This window comes from Strongylocentrotus purpuratus, unplaced genomic scaffold (assembly GCF_000002235.5).
Source record: "Strongylocentrotus purpuratus isolate Spur 01 unplaced genomic scaffold, Spur_5.0 spur5_scaffold_17, whole genome shotgun sequence".
Lineage (NCBI taxonomy): Eukaryota > Metazoa > Echinodermata > Echinoidea > Camarodonta > Strongylocentrotidae > Strongylocentrotus > Strongylocentrotus purpuratus.
The window spans coordinates 12,424,901-12,446,930 of NW_022145602.1; the positions used below are offsets into that span (position 1 = coordinate 12,424,901).

Below are 22,030 nucleotides of genomic sequence, written 5' to 3' on the forward strand. Positions count from 1 at the left end.
GAAAGCAACAAAAAAAAGGAGAAAGAAGAAAGGTAAGGGAGATCAGTTGCGGTTTTTCCGCCAACACTTGAAGGTGTAGATCGGGGGGGGGGGGGGGGGGTGGGCACTGGCGTAGTGATATGGGGGGGGGGGGCTTGGGGGAATAATAAAAAAAAATCAAACGTGGTTTATTTCTAATTCCATGACGGTGATTTAAAAATGTTGCTAAAATGACATAATTTTCCAAGATTTTTTCTCACTTTTTTTATTAAATTATACTTTTTGTATGCGTTTGTTGGAAAATGACAAATTCCTAAACTTACAGTCAGGCAAGAAATATGCTTGTTGAGATGCCTACATGTCAGGGCCCGCGGAACGGTGGGATCAGGTGCCTCGATCTTCCTCCCCCTCCTTCACTTAAAAAAAATATATATATATATTAAAGAGTAACAGAAAGTAAGAAAGCAAGAAATAAAATCAGTGAACTGCCAGTGTCATAAAAAAATGAGGTATCAAAATATGCTCATCTGACTGTGATTAACTGCATAAGACCCCCGAGCTTTAGGGGTCTCTTCCCCCTGGATTCCATCTAGGGCCCAAAGTTCGGCCCTTAGATGCTCATGTGACGGTAATTTAATGCCTAAAACCCCTGAAATTCTTGGGGCTCCGTCCCCTGGACTCCAAGCCAAATAGTGTCCTGTCAGTGTCACAAAATAATAAGGTATCAAAAAATGCCCATCTGACCGTAATAAAACGCCTAAAACCCCTGAGCTTCTGGGGCTCTACCCTAGACCCAACCAAGGGCCCTAAGGCGGGCCCACGAATGATTATCTGACAGTAATTAAACACCTAAAACCCATGAGCTTCCGGGGCTCTACCCTAGACCCAACCAAGGGGCCTAAGGCGGGCCCCTTGATACTCATCTGACCTTAATTTAATGCCTAAAACCCCTGAGCTTCCGGGGGCTCCGCCCCCTGAATCCCACGACAATTAGTGACCTGCCAGTGTCACAATAAGGTCCCCTCCCCCCCAAAAAAAAAAAAGAGAAGAGAAAAAGAGGACATAGGAAGAAAAAGGAGCAGAAAAAGAACATTTTTGAAATTCAGACAAGGATGAAGAGTCGACAACGGTAAAATAAATTGTCTTCTTTCTCTAATGATTTAATGAAACGTAAAAGCTTCCGCGCTTCGCGTATGAGGGAAGGGGAACTAACCCCTCCCTGCACCCTCCCCCCTATGGAACGCGATACGCGCGCCCTGTAAGTGATTCGCATGCATCGCATCCTCAAATAAAATCCTAGCTACGCGCTCATCTGACCGTAATTAAATGCCTTAAACCCCTGAGCCTCTGGGTCTCTGCCCCCCTGGCCCCTACCAGGGGGCTTAAGGCAGACCCCTGAATGCTTATCTGACCGTTATAAAATGACTCAAATCCCTGAGTTTCATGAGGCTCAGCCCCCTTGACCCTACGTTATACGCCAATTAATAACCTGCCAATGTCATGATCGAATAATTCAAAATATGCTCATCTGCCCGTAATTATATGCCCATACCCCTGAGCTTCCGGGGGCTCCGCCCCTTGCCCCCCGTCGGGGCTTTGCCTTTAGACCCCATGCCAATTTACGCTACGCTCTACCTGATCGTAAATACTTTAGCCTCCCCCGACCCACTTTGAAAAAAGTTCAGCGGGGCCTACATGTAAGAGAATGGGAGTAGAGATTGTGCACACAGTGGATTCTTAGATTCTTTTAAATCCTCCCTAAAGACATTCATTTGTATTTCTCCCTGTTAATCCTCCCTGTTAGTCTGTAGCTTTAATGTGTTATTCACGGTAGATGGAATATAATTGCCTTAATTTGAATTTGTAATGTTTTGCCCTAAAATTAATTGAATTCTATTGTATTTATATGTATGGACTAGATGTATCTGTGCTTATGTATTTTGAATTAATTGTAGGTTGATTAGTATATATTAATTCTAGTTTGTAAATATGATATTGAATGTATTATTATCTAAGTATTGCCAACTTTGTAAAGCGCTTAGAAACATTGTAATAAGCGCTATAGAAATATAATGTATTATTATTAATCATTGTTATTGTGAAAGATAAATACAATAGTATAAACAATGAATATTTCACCTATGTCACCTGTAAATTATTTTTGTTTGATGTGTTTGTTTAAGCTTAGTGGCTGCTGAGAAAGTCTGTGTATTGCAACCAGGGGACCGATATCTTAACTCTTATCATGCCACAGGGCTAATCCCCATTGTGCCAAGCCCCAAATCCCTCAGTGCCAAGTTTATATTGAGATAATCTGATTAACGCGATGGTTCTATGAATAGCGCGTGCAAAACACACATCACACTACAATGAGCATGAACAATAACTGCTACTACAAAAGTGTACACGCACGCACAAGGCACCATAGCAGTAGTTTGCTCGCATGAACAAAGCACCATAACGATAGCGTGCATGCAGCCACATGGCAGGCTATGAGTTAAAATCCTCTCTGGAGGACTTGGTAATGAGGATTAATGCCTTACCAAAGGGCATGAGCGCATATGCAAACCTGGGACGTCTACATTACAAGTCCACTGCTCTCCCACTGAGCCATCACACCTCCTATTACAACTAATACACAGGCAAATACACCATACTCATACAAATAGCTCATATACAGTAGGCTTGCGGGTGCACCATGTGAGAGAGAGAGAGAGAGAATTGAGGAGTCCTGAAAGGGACTCTGACTCGGTAATCTTTCTTGGGGGTGTGTAGTCCTGAAAAGGACTGTTTATTATCTTTCTTAGCTTATAGTTCTAAGGAGAACTATAGCGCTTGGAGATGGATGAGTGGCTCGACGTTTCGAACAGGTTGACTATCAGTCGTCAGGAGTGCACCCGCAAGCCTACTGTATATCTACATCACCATGCAAGCCGACACTTACAAGTAGCAAATAGCTCAGTTACACACGATCTGACACAGATAATACAAAATGACAAATGAGAAGTGAGATATTCCCCCACCATTTATTAAATTAATGCAGATAAAAGCAACTTTCCTGAAAAAATATTATATTGAATCTACCCTTGTAACTTATCATTGTATTACATCAAAATGAATTCTCCATAAATATGAATATAAAAAGATTATTAAAAAAAAGAAAGAGTATAAATGACTTTCAAATGATAAATTGTCTACTTCTAATATATATAAATATATATGGAATGGGTCTCGAGAATATATTTTAAAAGAAGAAGTAAGCTTCTAATGCACTTTAAGAGCATAATATTGTCTCCTAATGAAGTGACAAACGGGTATCACACATGCATTTAGTTTTATCAAAGCATCAAGCCCATCTCAAGTTCCCTTTTACACGTATTGAAAATGCGACAAAAGTCATCAGAAATATGTGTAGAGCATTATGAGACATTACCCAAACTTAACATTACAGATATACTGCGTTAAAACTAAGACATGGTTTAGCACAATATAAGAAAAAAAATGAGTTGAAATTCATCATGTTAACCATCATACAAAAAGGATACAAAAAGGATACAAATAAGACAGTTAATTTAAAAAAATGCTATTCTATTTGATAAGACGAACCATACATGTATGTATAATAAACGTACATATTATGTAATTGAACATTTTTGCTACGAATGGATGGCTTTGGAACTTCACACATACATGTGGCACATTAAATTCACTTCAATATTGAAGAAGAAAAAAATTGCACTAACAGTTTCTAATTGAACGAGTACAATTCACTTTCTAAATCTCAACATTTCTTTATAGAGTCCGTTCATCAGCAAGGAAAAGAAAGAGAAAAAAAAGAAGAAAAAAAAAGAGAAAAAGTGAGGAATAAAGTTGATCTGCTAACCTTTTAGCACTACAGAAAATCATATAATACAGGTATCACCCTTCACCAATTTATAATACAGGAAATACTATAAATTTGAAATACTGACAAATATCCTACAGAATATTAGAAAAATAGAGACTTATAAAAAACATAATATGAAAACGTATATTTGGATACAGGATATATGTATGTATCATAAATTCACAAAGGAATAACTTTCATTGCATTTTGTAGGTGTAAAAAACGAGAAATTATTAAGGACTTGGCAAAAAGATAGTACTCGTAACAAAATGAAATGATGCAAAGATGCAATACCCCCTCAACGAATACATTAGTCCCAATATAAACAAATTATTCTAAACATAATCTCCGATAAATGGGAGCCCCTTGAATAAATGTATTTGGTTTAAAAAGTACCAACAAAATTAACGTAGAAAACTAATCAATATATAGATACACAATGTTTACCGTAAATGAAAAGCCAAAATTTTTTCTTTGCATGATAAAACTGTGAGATTAATTCTTTATGAAAGACACAGAATGAAAGACATAAACCAATTTATAATCACAAATTAAACAATGAGATATATCTCATATTGTGATATGTAGTTTGCTGAGTATATATATATTTTTTCCATTATAAAAATTCATATAAATTCAGTCTCACCAGAAATAAAATCTCCATTAAAAAATCTGACATGATTCTCTAAACAGTGAATAATATTTTTTAACAAACCATTTTGTTCACACGTCACAGAATCACCTAAACAGTTTCATACCCGTTTCTATATTAAAATAATCACATGGGTTTTTTTGACAATCAAAGCCTTATTCAGATATGCACAGGTATACTGTGTCGTTTATAAAAAGAACTGGGGGGTGTTTCACAAAGATCCTAAGTAGAACTTAACTCTAAGTTGGACTTAAAAATTATGGACAGCCATTGGAGTCTTAAAATGAAATATATTCAAAAGCGGAAATTTAAGTATTTTAGACTTTTTTTTATAAATTCCAAATCCAGAACATGAAATCTCCTTGATGATAGAAAATATGAATGATTTGAATCAACATTTTATGCCTTTCAAAATAACTTTTACAAAATATTTTCAAAGATGCTAACGGCTTTCCATAATTTTTAAGTCCAACTTAGAGATAAGTTCAACTTAGAATCTTTGTGAAACACCCCCCTGAAGACGTAAAGTGTAATATGCTTCACATTGCCTATTGGATAGCATAAAGCTACATCTAAGTTTAATGCATAAGACCATTGTTGCGTGCAGTTTACATTCGTTTAAACATAAGGAAACCGCAGCAGTTTATGCGCGGTGGCATTCCCGGTCATATGTGAACGAGCATTTTTTATTTTATTTACTAGATATGCAGAGTTAACCCAATCGAATCTCATGGAGTGTCTCTGGGTGTAGTAAAAGTCCATTCTGGAGTATGATCCTTATTGCTCCTCGATCAAGGAAAGCACGGTACGATGAAGATAGATGTATTGGTACTGCAATGAGAATATCAAAACAGGATAAAAGTTAAGTCATATATAAGCGAGAGGCTGAGGGAGAGAGAGAGAGAGACAAAAAAGAGAAAGAGAGGAAGAGAAAAATAGAGAGAAATTCAAAGAGAAAAAGAGAAAGGGATGGAGAGAGAGAGAGAAAAAAAAAGATAGAGAGAGAGATAGATAGAGAGAGAGAGAGATATAGACAGAGATAGAGGGAGAGAGAGAATATACACATAAGGGCCACTGTATTGCTCTTGCTTTAATATGTGGATTAAAAATCATGTATGACTATTTACATGTGTATGTACCGCATACATACATAAGTATACATTGTATACATGGACAGAAGATGAGATAACATTAAAATTGTAGGGACTCGCCCAAAATAAAATATTGAATTTATTTTCTTATTTTCTGTGGGAAAGAAAATAGGAAAAACTTTTCTTCACATGACCATATGTGGCAAACCTAGGTTAAAGTCTGATCAAAGGAATGTATGCACTTTGAAGTGCCAGCCAGGCTGGAACCTACCACCTTGGCGTATCCAGTTAAGTGATTAAATCACTCAACCACCAGAAATCTATTTTTCTAGTCTTCAATTCCATCATGTTCATCTACGTGTCCGAATTAGAATTCAGTTTGCGAAATTAAGACAGGAGAGATAAAATTCATTGTCCCTTACCAGTGTTTGAACCAAGAGGGCTCTTTGCTCTCTGATCTTCGCTATAGTACCAGCAACGTCAATGTAGTCGGTAGCAGTGGATCGTTGTATGGCATCCATTAACATATCAGCAGCGATGAACGTTCCTGTCCTGCCAACACCAGCACTGCAACAAAAACAATGAAGACATATAAGAAATGTAGTCGAACCGTCAATTTGTTTTATACGTTGAGCCTTGCTCGCTCTCTTATAACCCATTATTCATAAGTCCTTTTCAGGACTCCAGTCATGAGTGAATACATCTCTCTCTGAACTTTCTCTACCTCTTACCCAACAATATCAAGTCCTCATCTCTACCTATGGTGGACTAATGAAACAAACGATGGACTACGAGAAGCTACTCTTGGTCAATGTAAATAAACATGTATACCTACTGTATATGATCTGCTTTGGGTAGGAAATATACATGTATGAAGTATACTCTCATGATAATTGCTCAGTGGTTGAGTTTTAACACTATACCAAATTCCCAACTTTTATCTGTTATCGGGAGCAAAGCACATGTTCCTACGGCAACTGGGGGGTGTTTCACAAAGATTCTAAGTCGAACTTAACTCTAAGTTGGACTTGAAATTATGGAGAGCCATTTGTAGCCCAAAAAATCGAATATATTCACAAGCAAAAATTTTATTTTAGACTTTTCATAAATTCCACATCAAGAACATGAAATCTCCCATGATAATAGAAAATATGAATGATTTGAACTAACATATTATGCCATTAAAAACGAATTGTACAAGATATTTCAAAGATGCTAACAGCTTTCCATAATTGTTAAGTCCAGCTTAGTGGATAAGTTCAACTTAGGATCTTTGTGAAACACTCCCCTGGTCTGGAATTGATTTCCTGACCTCAACCACGGACCAAATACACTATCTATATACATGTAATCCTAACCCTACAAGGTCACATAAAACCCAACTACAACCTCAACCCTAGTCCAGCGCAAATCATCCATTGGAGCCAGAAGGGTGTTAACTCATAAGTATTGAACACAGAATTAATACCCTTTTGCCTCCTAACAGACGAAATGATGGATCAGCATTTGTTGTCACTTACCTGCAGTGGACGACGATCGGACCGGTTGCTGCCCCATCTTCCTGGTTAGTCACTTTGACCTGACGGAGTAGCCCCACTAGAGGGGCAGTGGACTCGGGCACGCCATGGTCGGTCCAGGCGAGGTACTGGTAGTGGGTCACGGTGCGTTCTGTACCCTCCTGTTTGGGTGGGAGCAGAATAGATTTTTAGTATATTTCATGAACAGTCAAGCTTTACGATGATTGCGATATTTCGGCATAGGACAAAACATTGCAGACTGACAACTTTTTGGGTGGCTATTCCCTAATTATTCCCTGATTTGAGTGAATTTCCTGCAGTTTAATTATTTTTTACTTTCTTAACAAGAAAACAAAAAAGGGTTTTCACTGATTTCCAGGATAGCTGGGAATCCTATGAAATGTGATATTCATATAAGCCCTTACCTTTTCTAGGAGAAGTGTGCGTTCGATGAAGTTATCGGTCTGGTTACTGCCAACAAGGGTGACAGTCACGTTGCCATGCAGTTGAGGCTCTTCTCCAGCTGGCCAGTAGTGCTCGCATTTGGTCTGCAAGAAGGAAAGCATTTCATTTCATTAGGTATTATTTTCTAGCAATAGTTTGCAGATTTACCTTATTTATTGTGCTGATATCAATATCACCAAACATGAAATCAATATAACAATGATGGTGCTAATTTATGGTTGCCAACATCATCATCATCCTCATATTTGTTATTTTCACCACCACTATCATCATCACCATTGTCCTCATAATAATCATCACCACCACCACCACCTCCACCAAAAGACGTTAAAAGACGGGAGTTGCTGCTACCTTGTTTGGCGTTCAACAATAAAGGGGATAGAGCAACGTCGATCTGGCGCTGCATGCTCAGTGGCTGCCAGGCTCACGATCAATTGGTCAAAAAGAATTTCCATTTTTGGTTTAACTTAATAAAACTTGGAGTGGACTTTAAAAGATTATTATTATTATTATTATTATTATCATCATCATCATTATCCTAACCTTTTCTTGTCTAACTAATGCAATTACTACCATCATCATCATCATCATCCTCACTACCATCAGTATCACTATCACCACCATTATCATCATCATCATGATATCATTATGAATTGGAAAACGTATATATGTAAAAAAAATCTGAAAGAAAAACCTTTTACAAAGTGTTTGGTTGTTTATTTCTTCTAAATTATTTTGCCAAGTAAATCTATGATATTTCAAAAATAAACTGCAATTTGTAACTGATATTTATAAATGTATGTTCCTATCACATTTTGAATGGCCAAGAATATAATTTCGAAATTCTGCATGTATGTATCGATTCTTGTATACATTAAACGAACGACATTATTTAATAAAGGAACCTTGTGGAAAGGGAAAAAAAATGATATCATCCTACACATCGTCCACTGACTAAAGCAACATCACCATCACTATGATCAATATAATAACAATAACGAAGACATTTATAATACACACTATATCCACGCTAATGGTACTCATGGCGCTTACAGTAAATCACTCAACATCATCCTCATCATCATCAATACCAACATCACCAACATCATCTTCCCCCTTACCTTTCCTCCTTCCACCAATGCAGTCATCATCACAATGGTACTGGTCTGGTTTTCCCAAACCATCTCCCAGAAGTGTTCAATGGTGTTTGGCAAGGGTCCTTGGGTCGCAATGTACTTCTTCTGTCCATGATCATCCTGAACATTAAAAAGAAACAAGGTCAGGGGAGTGTTTCACAAACACTAAGATCAACTTAAGTTGGATTTGAACTAAAGGAAGGCGATTTATGCCTTAAAAAGTCTTGAACCAGATGTAAAATTAGAGGAAAAAAACATAGAAATTATGCTGGGAGTAAATATTCGTATTCGACGCATGTCTTTGTCAGTGATGAAATTATATAACCTTATAGCATGTTCATGCGATGACAATACAAAAGTTATGTAATCCCATGTAATCCCACGATACTTAAACGATAAACAATGCATGCAAAAATGATCTTTAGATAATATTTTTTTAGCTTCAATTCATATTGTCCGATTCTGGCTTTCTGTTCATTCTTACGATTTATGGTAAATTTATGATTCACACACGTTATCTTTTTTCCGCTTTGAGCCTTTGTTCATTTAGCTTTCATTAATATTGTCTGATTCTGGCTTTCTGTTAATTCTTATGATTTCATGTGAATATATGATTCACAGGACGTTATCTTTTGTGCGCTTTGTTCCTTTAGCTTCCATTCATATTGTCTGATTATTGCTTTTTTGTTCATTCGTGCAATATACAGTGATGAATACAAGATGAAAAGTATGCCTGTATTAGTTACTATTCTTTGATGGTAATAACAATTGTTTGCTATGGTTAGAGATTTACCTTAATGTAACTTGCATTGATGTAATCGGTACCGGCTACTCCTTTCAGTTGGACTCTGGTGTAGTCATCTGCAGGAAAGAAAGAAAATTAAAGATATACATGTTTTTGATGTGATCAAAGTTTTACATTAAGTTTAAAGACAACAAAAGATAAACATATTAATGTTTTAATGGGTAAAAGTAAAGAAAAGAGAAAAAAAGCTTCTTAAAATTTGCAGTTAACAATTAAATCATTCACACCCTTACCATGTTTTGTAATTTTGTGAACTATTTCAAAACTTGCTTTCTGTCCCGATTTATATTTCTTGAGAATGTGACATATAAGCTTACATCTAAGAGTAATCAACAAAGACTTAATTACGTCAGTCCACCTTTCATTCTTGAGTAACGGAAAGCACAAAAACATCAAATTTAGAAGTATGAAATTTCAGTTATTAACTCTTATCCTGCCATAATAAATACAGCCTAATGCCACAGGGCTAATCCCCATTGTGCCAAGCCTCAAATCCCCCTGTGCAAAGTTCATTTTGAGATAATCGGATTAACACAATGGTACTATCAATAGCGTCTGCGAATCACTAGGCACAGTGCAATGGACATTAACAATAACTGCCATTACAATTGTGAGCATGCATGCACAAAGCAGATAAGCGGTAGCTCGCTCGCATGAATGAAGCAATCAGTCAATAGCACGCTCGTGTGTACAAAGCACTATAACGGTAGCGTGCAAGCAGCCTTATGGCAGGATATGAGTTAACTGTACATGTAAGGCATGTATGTCAAACCTTAACGCATGTCTCCTCTGGTTTTCTTCATTTGTCAAATTTACCTTTGTTAATGGAACAATGTCAATATTTATGCTTGCAACATATCTTTAGATAAGTATTTTTAGAAAAATGAAACTTTGAATATAAAACACTGAGAAGAACCTAAAATCTGAATTACTTACAAGGCAAGATGTTCCTGTATCTGTTCTTATCATCATTTCTGGCCTGTCGAGCCGCAGTCACCGCTCGAGTCTTTTCCATCGCTGGCAAATTCTGAATGAAATTATTGAAATATCCACATTCATTATTTAAACAATCTAATAGAAAGGAAAATACTTTGAATTTATTTATTCATTTGAAAATTCTTTTTTATTTATGTGCAGCTAATTCACTCACACGGAACAGCAGGGTTACGACCTCATTCACTTTGCCAAACCGGAAAGTTATTTAAGCCAATGGTGGTAACGTGTTTGTCTGTTCGGTTTGTAGTTGGTCTAGTGTCTGTCTTGTTGGTGTGAGTGAGGTATTAGGGATGCAAGAGGGTTCTAGGTTACATGCAGGGTTATAGGGTTCTTTATGAGTTTTAGGTAACATTACAGGTTTTAGGTTACATTACAGGTTTAAGGTTACATATAGGGTTATAAGTTACATAATAATACAATTCCGCTTATATATAGGGTTTTGGGTTACATTTAAGGTTTTGGGTTACATAACTGGTTATAGGTTACAAGGAGGATTTTAGGTTACATACAGGGTTTTAGGTTACATTACAGGATTGGGGTTTCATTACAGGTTTTAGGTTACATATGGGGTTCTAGGTTACATTACAGGTATTAGGTTAAATATAGGGTTTTGGGTTATATTTAAGGGGTTGTAGGTTATGGTCAATCAGTGTAGTATTTTGAACATAGAGCAAAGGTTGCCAGGGCACATGTCATTCAAACCATTGAAAAACCCATCTTTTAAAGGTGAAATGAATCATCCTATGTAATTATCTTAAATCAATAATTAAATATTAAACAAAACAAATATAAATGCATGAAAAAATTAAAATTAATTATAAATAATTAAGAAAATGAATAAGAAAATGAATAAATAAATAAACAAAACTGTGAACACTTACATTATATTCATCACTGAATCCAGCATTGTTGCGAGCAGACATCTTGGCAACGTGTTGGGCAAACATATTCTTCTTGGTAGGACTGGATATGAACATAGCATGTAGCAAAAATAATTAAAATTGTGAATTTTCAAGTCAAATCATTTTATTCAAATCTGTAGAAATATAAATAAACACAATCAATAATAAACTTAAGTTATAACTCATACGAAGCCGACATGATCTGTCATACACACACGCTTTGTCTGTGGAACAATTAGGTTACAAAAATACAATAGGTTATTGTGCCTTCTGGTTTACAGAGTAAATAAATGACAAGGTAAAATGTCTGGAAAAAAATTACTGTGTATATAAATGGCAATTTGGATAACAAAACATCCTCACACGACGATTGCCCCTTCCAATACATTTTGTCCCTGATCTGAGAAAGATGAAAGATGATACAGATATGGGATGAGCCCTCTGCCCATCCAATTAAATCTCCCCACACCGATATATTTAAAAGGATTGTACTGCCATAGATGTAAATGTATGCTTAAGCAGGTTTTACTGGAGCCTGATCGTGTACAAGTTCTGCTTTTCAGTTACACTCTTCAGATTTTATTCTTTAAAAAAAATATTTCGTCTTCCATCTATACTCCCCTCAAAACACTCTCCTTATTTACCATGCATGGTACTGTACTTGAGTTAAGTGATCTACCTGTACAGTACTGTTTTGCTACTCTCTTGCTTGTATGAATCTTAATTTAAGTGATAGCTTACCGGGTATGCGTGGTGGAAGGTTGGTGAACTTGGGCTGTGGTTCCCCTGTTAGGTGGTATCGTGGAGTAATCGGGTATATTCGTGAACGAGTGCTCCATTATTTGTGGCTGCTGGTATGCGTACGTATTTACTCCATCGTTGATTAGCGCCCTCTTCATAATGCCATTGCCATTGCCATTGCTGTAGCCGTTGCCGTTGCTGTAGTCATTGCCATATCCATTACTGTCATCAGAGTACATACCATCATCCGGTTTTCCGCAGCTGTTATTGTAAGGTGCAAAAGCGAAATTGTTCTTAGGATAGTTCTGAATGAAAAAATTGGGCATTAGGACACATCCCTTTTCAGCCCTATTGACTAAAAGGTAAATAAAATAGTCATATAATTGCGATTAAACTATCTATTGTTGTCCCAATGGTACACGCCATCATCTGGCTTACCACAGCTGCAACAGAAACAAAAATGAAATCTTTTCTCAGGATAATTTTGAATCAGAAAATTGGACATTAGAACGCACTTCTTATAGCCTGTTTTTTTTTATACACTGTTGTGTTTGAAGTATATGCCATTCACTGGTTTTCCACAACTGTTAGGAAAAATGGGGACATATTTCAATGAAATCATTCTAGGGCAATTATGGATTGGAAAATTGGATATTTAAAAAACCTTAAAAAAAACAACATTCCTTAACCCTTACTGTACTGGAGGGGGCCTGGGAGCCCCCCCCCCCCCCTCAACGTTTTTGGAGATTGCGCCGCAACCGCTTGGAATTTTGAATTGTCGTTTCATGACTTTTCCCCTTCGAGTCTTACGCACATTTTGATACCATTTTCGTCGAAATCGGATATACCTGTAAGGTGTTACATAACAATTAGTATGTGCATGTCATCAAAAATATGCTATAATTGCATATATTCATGTACAAGCAGAAATGTGAATACTGAATTGATATCAAATTGCTTTTATATGTTTCTCAAAGTAACTTGATGTATTCCAGAACAAAAGAATACATTAGAAATAAAACAATAGATATAATAAGAAATAAAAAACAATAAAATACAAAAGAAAATAAATATTTGAAAATCGCATCAAATTTGCATAAATTATCATTATTAATTACTTCAGATTAACTATTTTGTGTTAGAAAAGAAGTTTCATATAGATAATTGGTTTCAATTAACATTCATAAAGGGGAGTATGACAATTTTTGTAATGATTCTAGTTCCCTGTATATTTCTAGATTTGATATTCCTGAATGCGTATTCATAATTTATGCAAATTAACCTATGTATTTCCAAATATCATAAAAATAATGTAACCTCATGAATTTGGGATGAAGGAAACATTTATTCAATACATTTTCAACATTCTTCACAAGTCTACAGACAAATATGAAGAGTTTTCTGTAAAATGCATAAAATTAGCATTTTGCATAATTAATTAGGCTTTAACGACATAAATTTGCATATTAGGAAAAAACTAATTATACCATCTTGTTCCTTACGTAAATATCTACAAACATGCAAATTTTCACGTTCATCGGACTTTCGACGGCCGAGATCATAGGAGGGGGCCTCCCACCCCCCCCCCCCCCCCCCCCAGTCACGAGGTGCTCAAAATAGCCCAGTACAGTAAAGGTTAAAGTTTAAAGGAGAGTTATTGTAGTTTGAAACTAAAGAAAATTACATGGATGTGTTCCATGAGTCTGTTTGTCAATGTATTTTTCTCTTGCTAAATGCCTAGGTCACAAGAAAACTTTTTAATTTTTATGTCAGTTTGTTTCTTGATTTTCCAAATGCATGCATTTCCCATTGAAGCTTCTACCCTACAATGCACTCTTGGTTCGAAGTATGCATTTTAATTTCAATGTCACCTCGATACTGTCTTGATGCTGCTGCGATGTGGAGGAAAGTAATAGAAACACAGTGAGAAATTTGAAATTTTGTGGCCAAAATTTTCTTGGGCCTTTGCATTGTTAATCTTTCCCCCCCCCCCTAAAACGCATGGGAAACGCAGTGTAGCTATACATGTATCAACGTCACTTTGGATCCAATTCAAATCATGCATTCCAAGATCGATGTTAGAACGTCTGTCCAGTTTTCACATCGCAATGGACAAGCATGGGTTGAACGCATTGGTGTGACATAGGCATACCTGACGCAAAGATGGTTATAATTATCTACCAAAATGTACCCCCATACACACTAGGCGCGTCTTCATCATCTCGAGATTGCCAAATAGCCGGCTATTTCTGATTTGGGAAATAATACAGAAGTTACAAATTGCGTCTTCATCAGCTTGAGATTTGACCTCGAAACTTGAAACTCGACCTTGAGAAATAAGCTCAAGATATTTTGCGTTTGCGCATAGTGTGAGTCTTCGGTCTGGTGAAGACGCACTGGACAAATAGCTGGATATTTTTCAAACTATCCCAAGATATCTTGGGATGACAATCCCGACCAAATATCCTTATAATTGCTACTTCGGGCTGATGAAGACGCAAATTAGCTGGATAGTTTGCGATCGGGATTGTTCAAATAGCGGGATATTTGGCCATCTCGAGCTAGTGAAGGCAGGCCTACTGTGAAAGTAGAGACTCACCATCCAAATCCCATGGCCATGAAGATGATGAGGATGATGACTACCATGATGGCAAGGACAATTGCCGGGATGACAAATATTCCTCTGTCGGGATCTGAAATCAATAGTGGATAGAGATAACTATAAGGCATCATTTAACAATGTTAATTTTTTAAGATGCATGGCCCTACGTATTATCAGTGTCTGTAATATGGTATAATATTGATGCCCTAAAAAAATTGCACTTCAAAATAATCATGAAGTGCCTCACAAAAGTAGAAATCTTTGAGTGACCGGTTTTACCATAGTAATTTTTCACAATAGACAGTAGTATTATACAAACCATTAGGAAAATTAAATTTAAATTTCCCATCATAAATATCTTGATAATCAGACAGGCGATCGGCTTGTAAAAGTCATGAGATTCCTGACTGACCTAAAGGTTTATGATTACGATTGCAGCATGAGCTCAATCCAAGATTTTGTTTCAGAATATGAGGCAATGTCACCGAGGCACTTTAACAGCTGTAGAAAATGGAAAGAGACATGTTGGACACGGTCTCATATTATGCCTGATAATTCATTGCGCCATCAGTGATTTCCTACAGTATGCGTTATTTCCAATGAAATATCTGACATGAATTCCAAATCGTGGCTATTTATCAACTCTGTCGATGCATATGCACAAAGCACAGAAAAACTTACATGGGTAAGGGATGGTGTTATACACAACTGGTTGTACATCAGTTTTCACCTCACATTGATACGATAACACCCATACATAACACATAACACATGTAGCTTGTATCATGTACATGTATATATATTTATATCTTTCTACTTATCAAATTAAAGACAAATATATCTTTATTGCTACAAATTTTAGAACACTGTGTACAAAACATGTAAAGGGTGTACATACCTGTTCTAAATGGAGAGCTGAATTCAGTATCCACAAACTTGCCGTCCACACCATACGCTCTAATAGCAAATCTGGTTTTAAAAAACACAGTGAAGAAAATTGTTTGATTTAAAAGTCATGAATATACCACATTACCTTTACCTAATTCAGTTGAAATGCTAAGGCGTACATACACTGGTAGTAGTTTGTCTCATTGTTAATACATGCGTGCCATGAGGCCTAAATCATTAAGCCCGAATTCTACTGAAATCTAAACCCAGACGCTGAACTTTAGCTTTCGTTCAAATTTCAAAAACTGTCAACCAATTCAAAACCTGTCTTAAAGCGAGTATCTGTACTAGTTTATAGGAGGGATTAGAGCACCTGTTACTGTTATAGGCATTGTTTTCTATATAGAGAGAGCAAGTAGCTACAAGTAGGACAGTGTGGCTTTAAGACACATTTATTCAAAATTGCTTTTGATGCCTCTAACTGACTCTGTTCACATTGATGTTTGTTTTATATGTATTGTAATTTTTTGTTTAATATATAATAGTTTGTCATTTTAATTTGTTTTTTATAGCAATTAAAGACTTTGGTTGAAAGCGCTTTATAAGCACGTTTTATTTTTATCATTATCATTATCAGGCTAAAAAAAATATTGTCTGAAGTCTAAGGTTCCTTTTGTTTGGCTTTTTCTTTTTTTGCCTGTTAAAAGAGATTTCTGACCAAAATGGACACCCAAAGTGCAATGACCTTTTCTTTCTTCTTTCAAATTTAACATGGCAGGCCGAGTATCTGATGATTTTTTTTTTATTGTTGCTTATACAAGAATTTATGTCAGCCAAAACGGAACACCTAAATGTGACCTCAGTATTTGTTACACTTTCATGAAGCCAAAACAGCACACAAAAACCTGATGATCTTTTAATTTTGGTCGTCGCAAAATTCAGGGATTGTGCCACCACCCGAGAATCCTGGATATGCCACTGATGTATACTCTACCTGTAAGAGGTACCAGGGTAGAGAGCCCCATTGCAATAGGCAGTAAGATCATCAGGATCACAGGACTGTGACCCAACTCTGAAGGTGGTTACACCTGCCCCATCAGCAAAAGGGTTATAGTCATCAGGCGTGGTCTGGTAGGAGGGAACAGGGCGTGTCCTTCTGGCTTCAGCCCAGGTGAGTGTAGATGTGGTCTGACGTTTGGCTGTGATGACGACGGTACCTGCAGAACAAGAAGATGAACTATGAGAATTCGGGGACATCTTATATCTAAACCCCTACCATGCCACTAAGTTGACAAGCAGTTATCAAATTGTACTTTTATCACTCAACTTTCCCATTTCAATTCAGCGTTTTATTGTCAAACTGAGCATTTGATATATCTCATTATAAATCAGAAATACAAAGTCTAGCTATTCATAGTCCAGGGGGTGTTTCATAAAGAACCTAAGTCGAACTTAACTCTAAGTTGGACTTAAAACTATGGAGAGCCATTTGTAGGCTTAAAATTAAACATATTCACAAGCGAAAAATCTAGTGTTTTAGACAGATTTCCATAATTGTTACGTACAACTTAGAGATAAGTTCAACTTAGGATCTTTGTGAAACACCCCCCAGGAATTGCTCTCAAACAACAGACTACCACTGAGCTCTCTTAACCCAATAGCAACTAAACCGCCTGAAACGTTTTCCGTTTTCGTCTGTTTTTAACATGCTATAGTATCCGTTCTAGGGTCTACCTATAATGTTATACGTGCGCAATCCTACTTTGTCTACAGTAGAATTCTGCATAGAAAAATAGCCCATGTTTCATATTGTTCAGAAAAATGTCAAAATGAGAGCAATATTGCAACATCTTCCAGTGAGTAATAGGCTATTATTACAAAATCTCTAGTTGCTAATGGGTTTATGCCATGGCCAACAAATGCAATGATAGTTTGCAAAATCATGGCACAAAATGTCAAGATAGACCTAAATACATATGCATGTACTATGTTCAATAGAGCACAGGATAATTTGACTACATGCAGAAGACACTCACTTTACGTGTTTCTTCACATCATGCTTCAAGGGCAATCAAAACCTTAAAAAAGCTTCATAGGCATAGAAGTTTGAAATATATCAGGCCAACAACAAGGGAGGTAGAAAGGTTTGAAATGTGAGATGACTACATCCTAGCGATTCTCAAAATGGCAATTTGGACAGTGGATTGTGACGTTGTCCGATTAAACAACTCTCCCATTTGTTGTGTACAAAAATATCTGATTTTAATACTCTTTTTAATTTCTCGGCTCTCAGCAGATGACATTATCATTGACACTTACCGCCATCAACACGTTCTTGCACAATGATTGCAAAGCGCACGATGCGTCCAAACGCAGTATCAAAGAGATTGAAAAAAGTGATGGTGATAGTGCTGCCTCGGGAGACCAACGAGGGAGTTGCACCACGAGGTGGAGTCGGTGGAGCTATATAAAGAAAGAAAATAATGAAGATAAATGAACTTAACTGATTTTTCCCTATTTTTATGATATCTGAGCCCTGCATGTATCTTAACAAAACGCGCTTAAAAAGCGGGTTCCAAACCTTCATTGTAGACCCTCTTGTTTCCACAAGCATTTAACTACACATACACTGTAGATTGGTTGTGTGCCCGTAATGAACAAGCACTTTGAATTATATTTTTGTTTTACCAAAATTAAATGTTGATATTTATAAAGTAGTGGTGCTGCATCAATTCTTTTTCTTTTATTTTCTACTCTTCCTCATCTTCCTCTTCTTCTTCTTATCATCAATTTCATCATTATCATAATTATTATCATCACCACCGTTATTACTACTACACATACCTGTTTCAGCAAACAGGGTTCTGGTGGTCGACCTTTGATTACTAGACGCGACCTGGTTGGTAGCGTACACCGAGAAAACATAGTACTGCCCTGCAGCCAAGCCAATGACATCCTGTGAGTATTCTGTCGGCTCAGCCACAGCACTAATGGTGACAGTATCCCCATACTGTGTGTAAAAATAAAAGATTTGGATTTCCTCTTTACGAATAAAGGTCATTGCAGGCGCGATGGCTCAGCATTAGAGCAGTGGTCTTGGAATTGGGAGGTCCTAGGTCCAAAACCAAGTCGATGTGCTGGTGCACTTTGGTGAGGAACTTAATCCTCACATAAGTCTCTTGGCAAGGACTTTATTGTAAAAAAAAATGGGCTATTTTGAACCTTTCAAGAAAAATGGTGGGGGGGGGGGGGGCTAAAAGGGCCCCCCCCCCCTAAGATCTCGGCAACCGAAACTCTGATCAACTCCAAATTTGGCAAGGTTATAGATGTCCATGAGATCTACCATATTGCATAGTTAAATGCAATGCAAATGCAATAAGTTTTATTCACCATGTCAAATGGGAATACTAACAGTTCATGTGAAAAGATCTGTATGTTATATATGGAATAAACAAAAATTAAAATCAAGTGACACAGGATCGCAAAATGTTACAGAACACCCAGACCGTTGACCCGGTGTGCCCAAATTTGGTATCAAAGATGCATAAGACTCGAGAGAAGAAAGTCACGAAGTGGCACTGTAATATATTTAAGCATTACAAAGTAATCACAAAAATAGAGGAAGGGGAAGCTAAATCAGCCCCTCCCCCTCCCAGTCTTTTTAGGGTTAAAGCCATCAGTCCCCCTGGTTGCTTATTTTAACGCATGCACAAACTATTTCAAGCATTTTAAGTCAGGTAAAGTAACCATCACATCATCTTTTTGACCCCTCATAAGAAGTGCCATGGCTAGGATTTATATCCCACACCCTCTCACGATGAGTCTAACACACAACCCACTAGACCCATGCCACTTTTACATACAGTGTAAAAACTTGAAGATAAATATGATTTCTTAGCAGTCAGGTATAAAACAAAATCAAACAATTAAAAACTTGAATGCTTGAATAAACTTACTGGAGAGAGGGTGCCATTGTCATGTGAGATGTGAATGGTCAGGGAGTAGTTGGCAATGACGCCATTTGGAAGCAAAGGAGAAGACCAGCTGACCTCAGCATCAACGATACCAGTCTTGGTGATGGTCAGTCCACCGACCGCACTAGGCACTGGGAAGATTCAAAGGGAAAGATTTATTAGTAAAAGATAGTAATAATAATTACAGCAACAACACCAACGGCAACAATAACAGTGGATTTCTTGTGCAACGCTCATGTCTGTCAGATATACATCTCTTGGCACTCCACAAATATTAAATAATTAAACAACACTACAGTCAAACCTGTCTATTAAGGTCACCCAAGGGATACAAAAACGTGGCCGCTGTATACAAGTGGCCTTTCTATACAGGTTTTACAACACACATTTCTCAAGATGCATGGCTACTAAAGACCGATGGCCTTTACAGAAAGGCGGCCACTACAACAGGTTTGACTGTACTACTACTACCAATTTTCCTGCAGATAATATTTAGAAAAACGCCAATTGTCAGGTCGGTTGTACGACTCTTGCCCCTTTAATAAATGCTCCACAGTAATTTCCTACACCAACCCAATTCCTAACTTTACCCATGGACCCAACACAATACTTAATCCAACCTCCAATTCTAAATATAACCAAAAATCAAATTGCAATCCTAACCCTTAATACACCAACCAGTACCTTGGATGAAAGAAAGCCAGACAAAGAGACAAGTCAGTTTGTCTACCGGTATTCCCAAATGGTCTACACCCAGCCCGTCTACTATCCTTGTGGTCTAATAATCATTTCGTCAACTTATCATTAGGTCTAATGACCATTTAGGCTAAGAGTCGCTTGGTCTAATTTCCATTTGGTCTAAGAAACTGGCCCCCAAATTCTAACTTACTTGACGGCAGTGTTCTTACTGCCAGTGCGACAGGATCGCTAGGTACATTGAAGAAGACAGCTTGGAGAACAGCGTCATAAACAGTGTATGAGGCCAGATTCTCTTCTGTATAACTCATCAAGCCTTCTTGTACCTTTATCAAGATATCATAATATTGATACATGTATTAAATATAAAAATTAAAATGATAATGATGGTGATGATGGCAGTAATAGAAATAATAGCAATAATAATAATAACAATATTACTACTAATAATAATCATAATAACAAGAATACTACTACTAAATCATGGTTATGATAATAATAGTACCGTACTACTTTGAATTATAATGACAATAATATAACCTAAAAACAAGACCGATAATAATAAATTTAATAATGATTATAATAATTGGTGTAATAACAATAATTGTAATAAAAATAATAAAGGCAATAAAAAAAATACTGTTATTAATAATGATAACAAACAACAATAATAATAATATAATATAACATCAACAATGATAATGATATTAATAATAATAATAACAACAATAATAATAATAATAATAATAATAATAATCTTCCTTTATACAGTTTTTGCAACCAAGATACACTCAAGCTTTGCTTATGATTGCGGTCTCCTGCACTTTTCCAACAGAATAGTTTGGATAATACTTTAAATTTATGATAATATGTTATGGAAACATTAAGTTTTGTTATTATATGTACATATATGTTGTATTATACATAACATTTATATGTTCTTTGTTATTCAGTTATATTGTATTTGGAAAAATGCAGAAATAATATTTTTAAAAAATGAAAATATCTTACACTTTGTGTGTTGATGTTAGCGCCTGTGTCATCTTTGATTGAGATTACAAAATTGGTAACAATCGTAGATGGCGAGCTCCATGTCCATGTAATAGATGTAGCCATAACCTCGCTTCCTGTAAAAGATGGGCTGTATGGCTCTGAAAGATTCGTAATCAAAGAGAGATGTTAAAGATAAAGACCAGTTGCGATTGCATTGTGAAAGAAACGTTGTGGAATCGATCAGAAAAGGTTGATCATCTAGCATTTAAGTATTGGTGTGTACTGCAAGGTTCTGGAATAATCAAAATGATAAGAAATTTGGCCCATTCTTTGTAAAGTTACAAGCACTGCACACAGAAAGATGTATATGGGACTACGCACACGTGTGCGACACGTGCGTTTATCTTTCATAGGCCAATAGATAAACTGATTTACCAAATATATCAATTAGTTGGCGGTTTCCCGGCAAAATTGTTATCATGTATTAGTCAAAACATAGTCTTTAACATGATTGGTAATAAGAGATTCCATTTCATTTTTTGAAATTGGGGCGTTTCCTATACTGGTCTTTAACTTAATAACACAGAATTAAAATCCAGAAACTTTAACAAATCTGCAGCCATTTTGTTATCGTAAAAGCTTGTGACTGTATGAATTGCAAAAATTTAGGATTGGAATCCTATAATTTTTCAGTATGATATTTTGTA

General features: G+C 36.5%; 1 protein-coding gene across 1 annotated transcript in view; it reads right to left on the bottom strand.

Annotated features, from left to right (window-relative positions):
• Positions 1 to 4,998: 4,998 nt before the first annotated feature.
• Positions 4,999 to 22,030, bottom strand: part of LOC100889066 — a 172,693-nt gene continuing 155,661 nt past the window's right edge. Inside the window, exons 90-106 of the mRNA XM_030988179.1 lie at positions 21,342 to 21,481; positions 20,524 to 20,656; positions 19,617 to 19,765; positions 18,505 to 18,670; positions 17,980 to 18,123; positions 16,655 to 16,877; positions 15,671 to 15,741; positions 14,770 to 14,863; positions 12,171 to 12,431; positions 11,409 to 11,490; positions 10,468 to 10,558; positions 9,520 to 9,587; positions 8,712 to 8,846; positions 7,551 to 7,673; positions 7,129 to 7,286; positions 6,031 to 6,175; positions 4,999 to 5,348 (exon numbers count right to left, since the gene is read on the bottom strand). Coding sequence (XP_030844039.1) covers positions 5,295 to 5,348; positions 6,031 to 6,175; positions 7,129 to 7,286; positions 7,551 to 7,673; positions 8,712 to 8,846; positions 9,520 to 9,587; positions 10,468 to 10,558; positions 11,409 to 11,490; positions 12,171 to 12,431; positions 14,770 to 14,863; positions 15,671 to 15,741; positions 16,655 to 16,877; positions 17,980 to 18,123; positions 18,505 to 18,670; positions 19,617 to 19,765; positions 20,524 to 20,656; positions 21,342 to 21,481 — 2,237 coding nt within the window. The 3' untranslated portion in view covers positions 4,999 to 5,294. The remainder of the gene's footprint in view (positions 5,349 to 6,030; positions 6,176 to 7,128; positions 7,287 to 7,550; positions 7,674 to 8,711; positions 8,847 to 9,519; positions 9,588 to 10,467; positions 10,559 to 11,408; positions 11,491 to 12,170; positions 12,432 to 14,769; positions 14,864 to 15,670; positions 15,742 to 16,654; positions 16,878 to 17,979; positions 18,124 to 18,504; positions 18,671 to 19,616; positions 19,766 to 20,523; positions 20,657 to 21,341; positions 21,482 to 22,030) is intronic.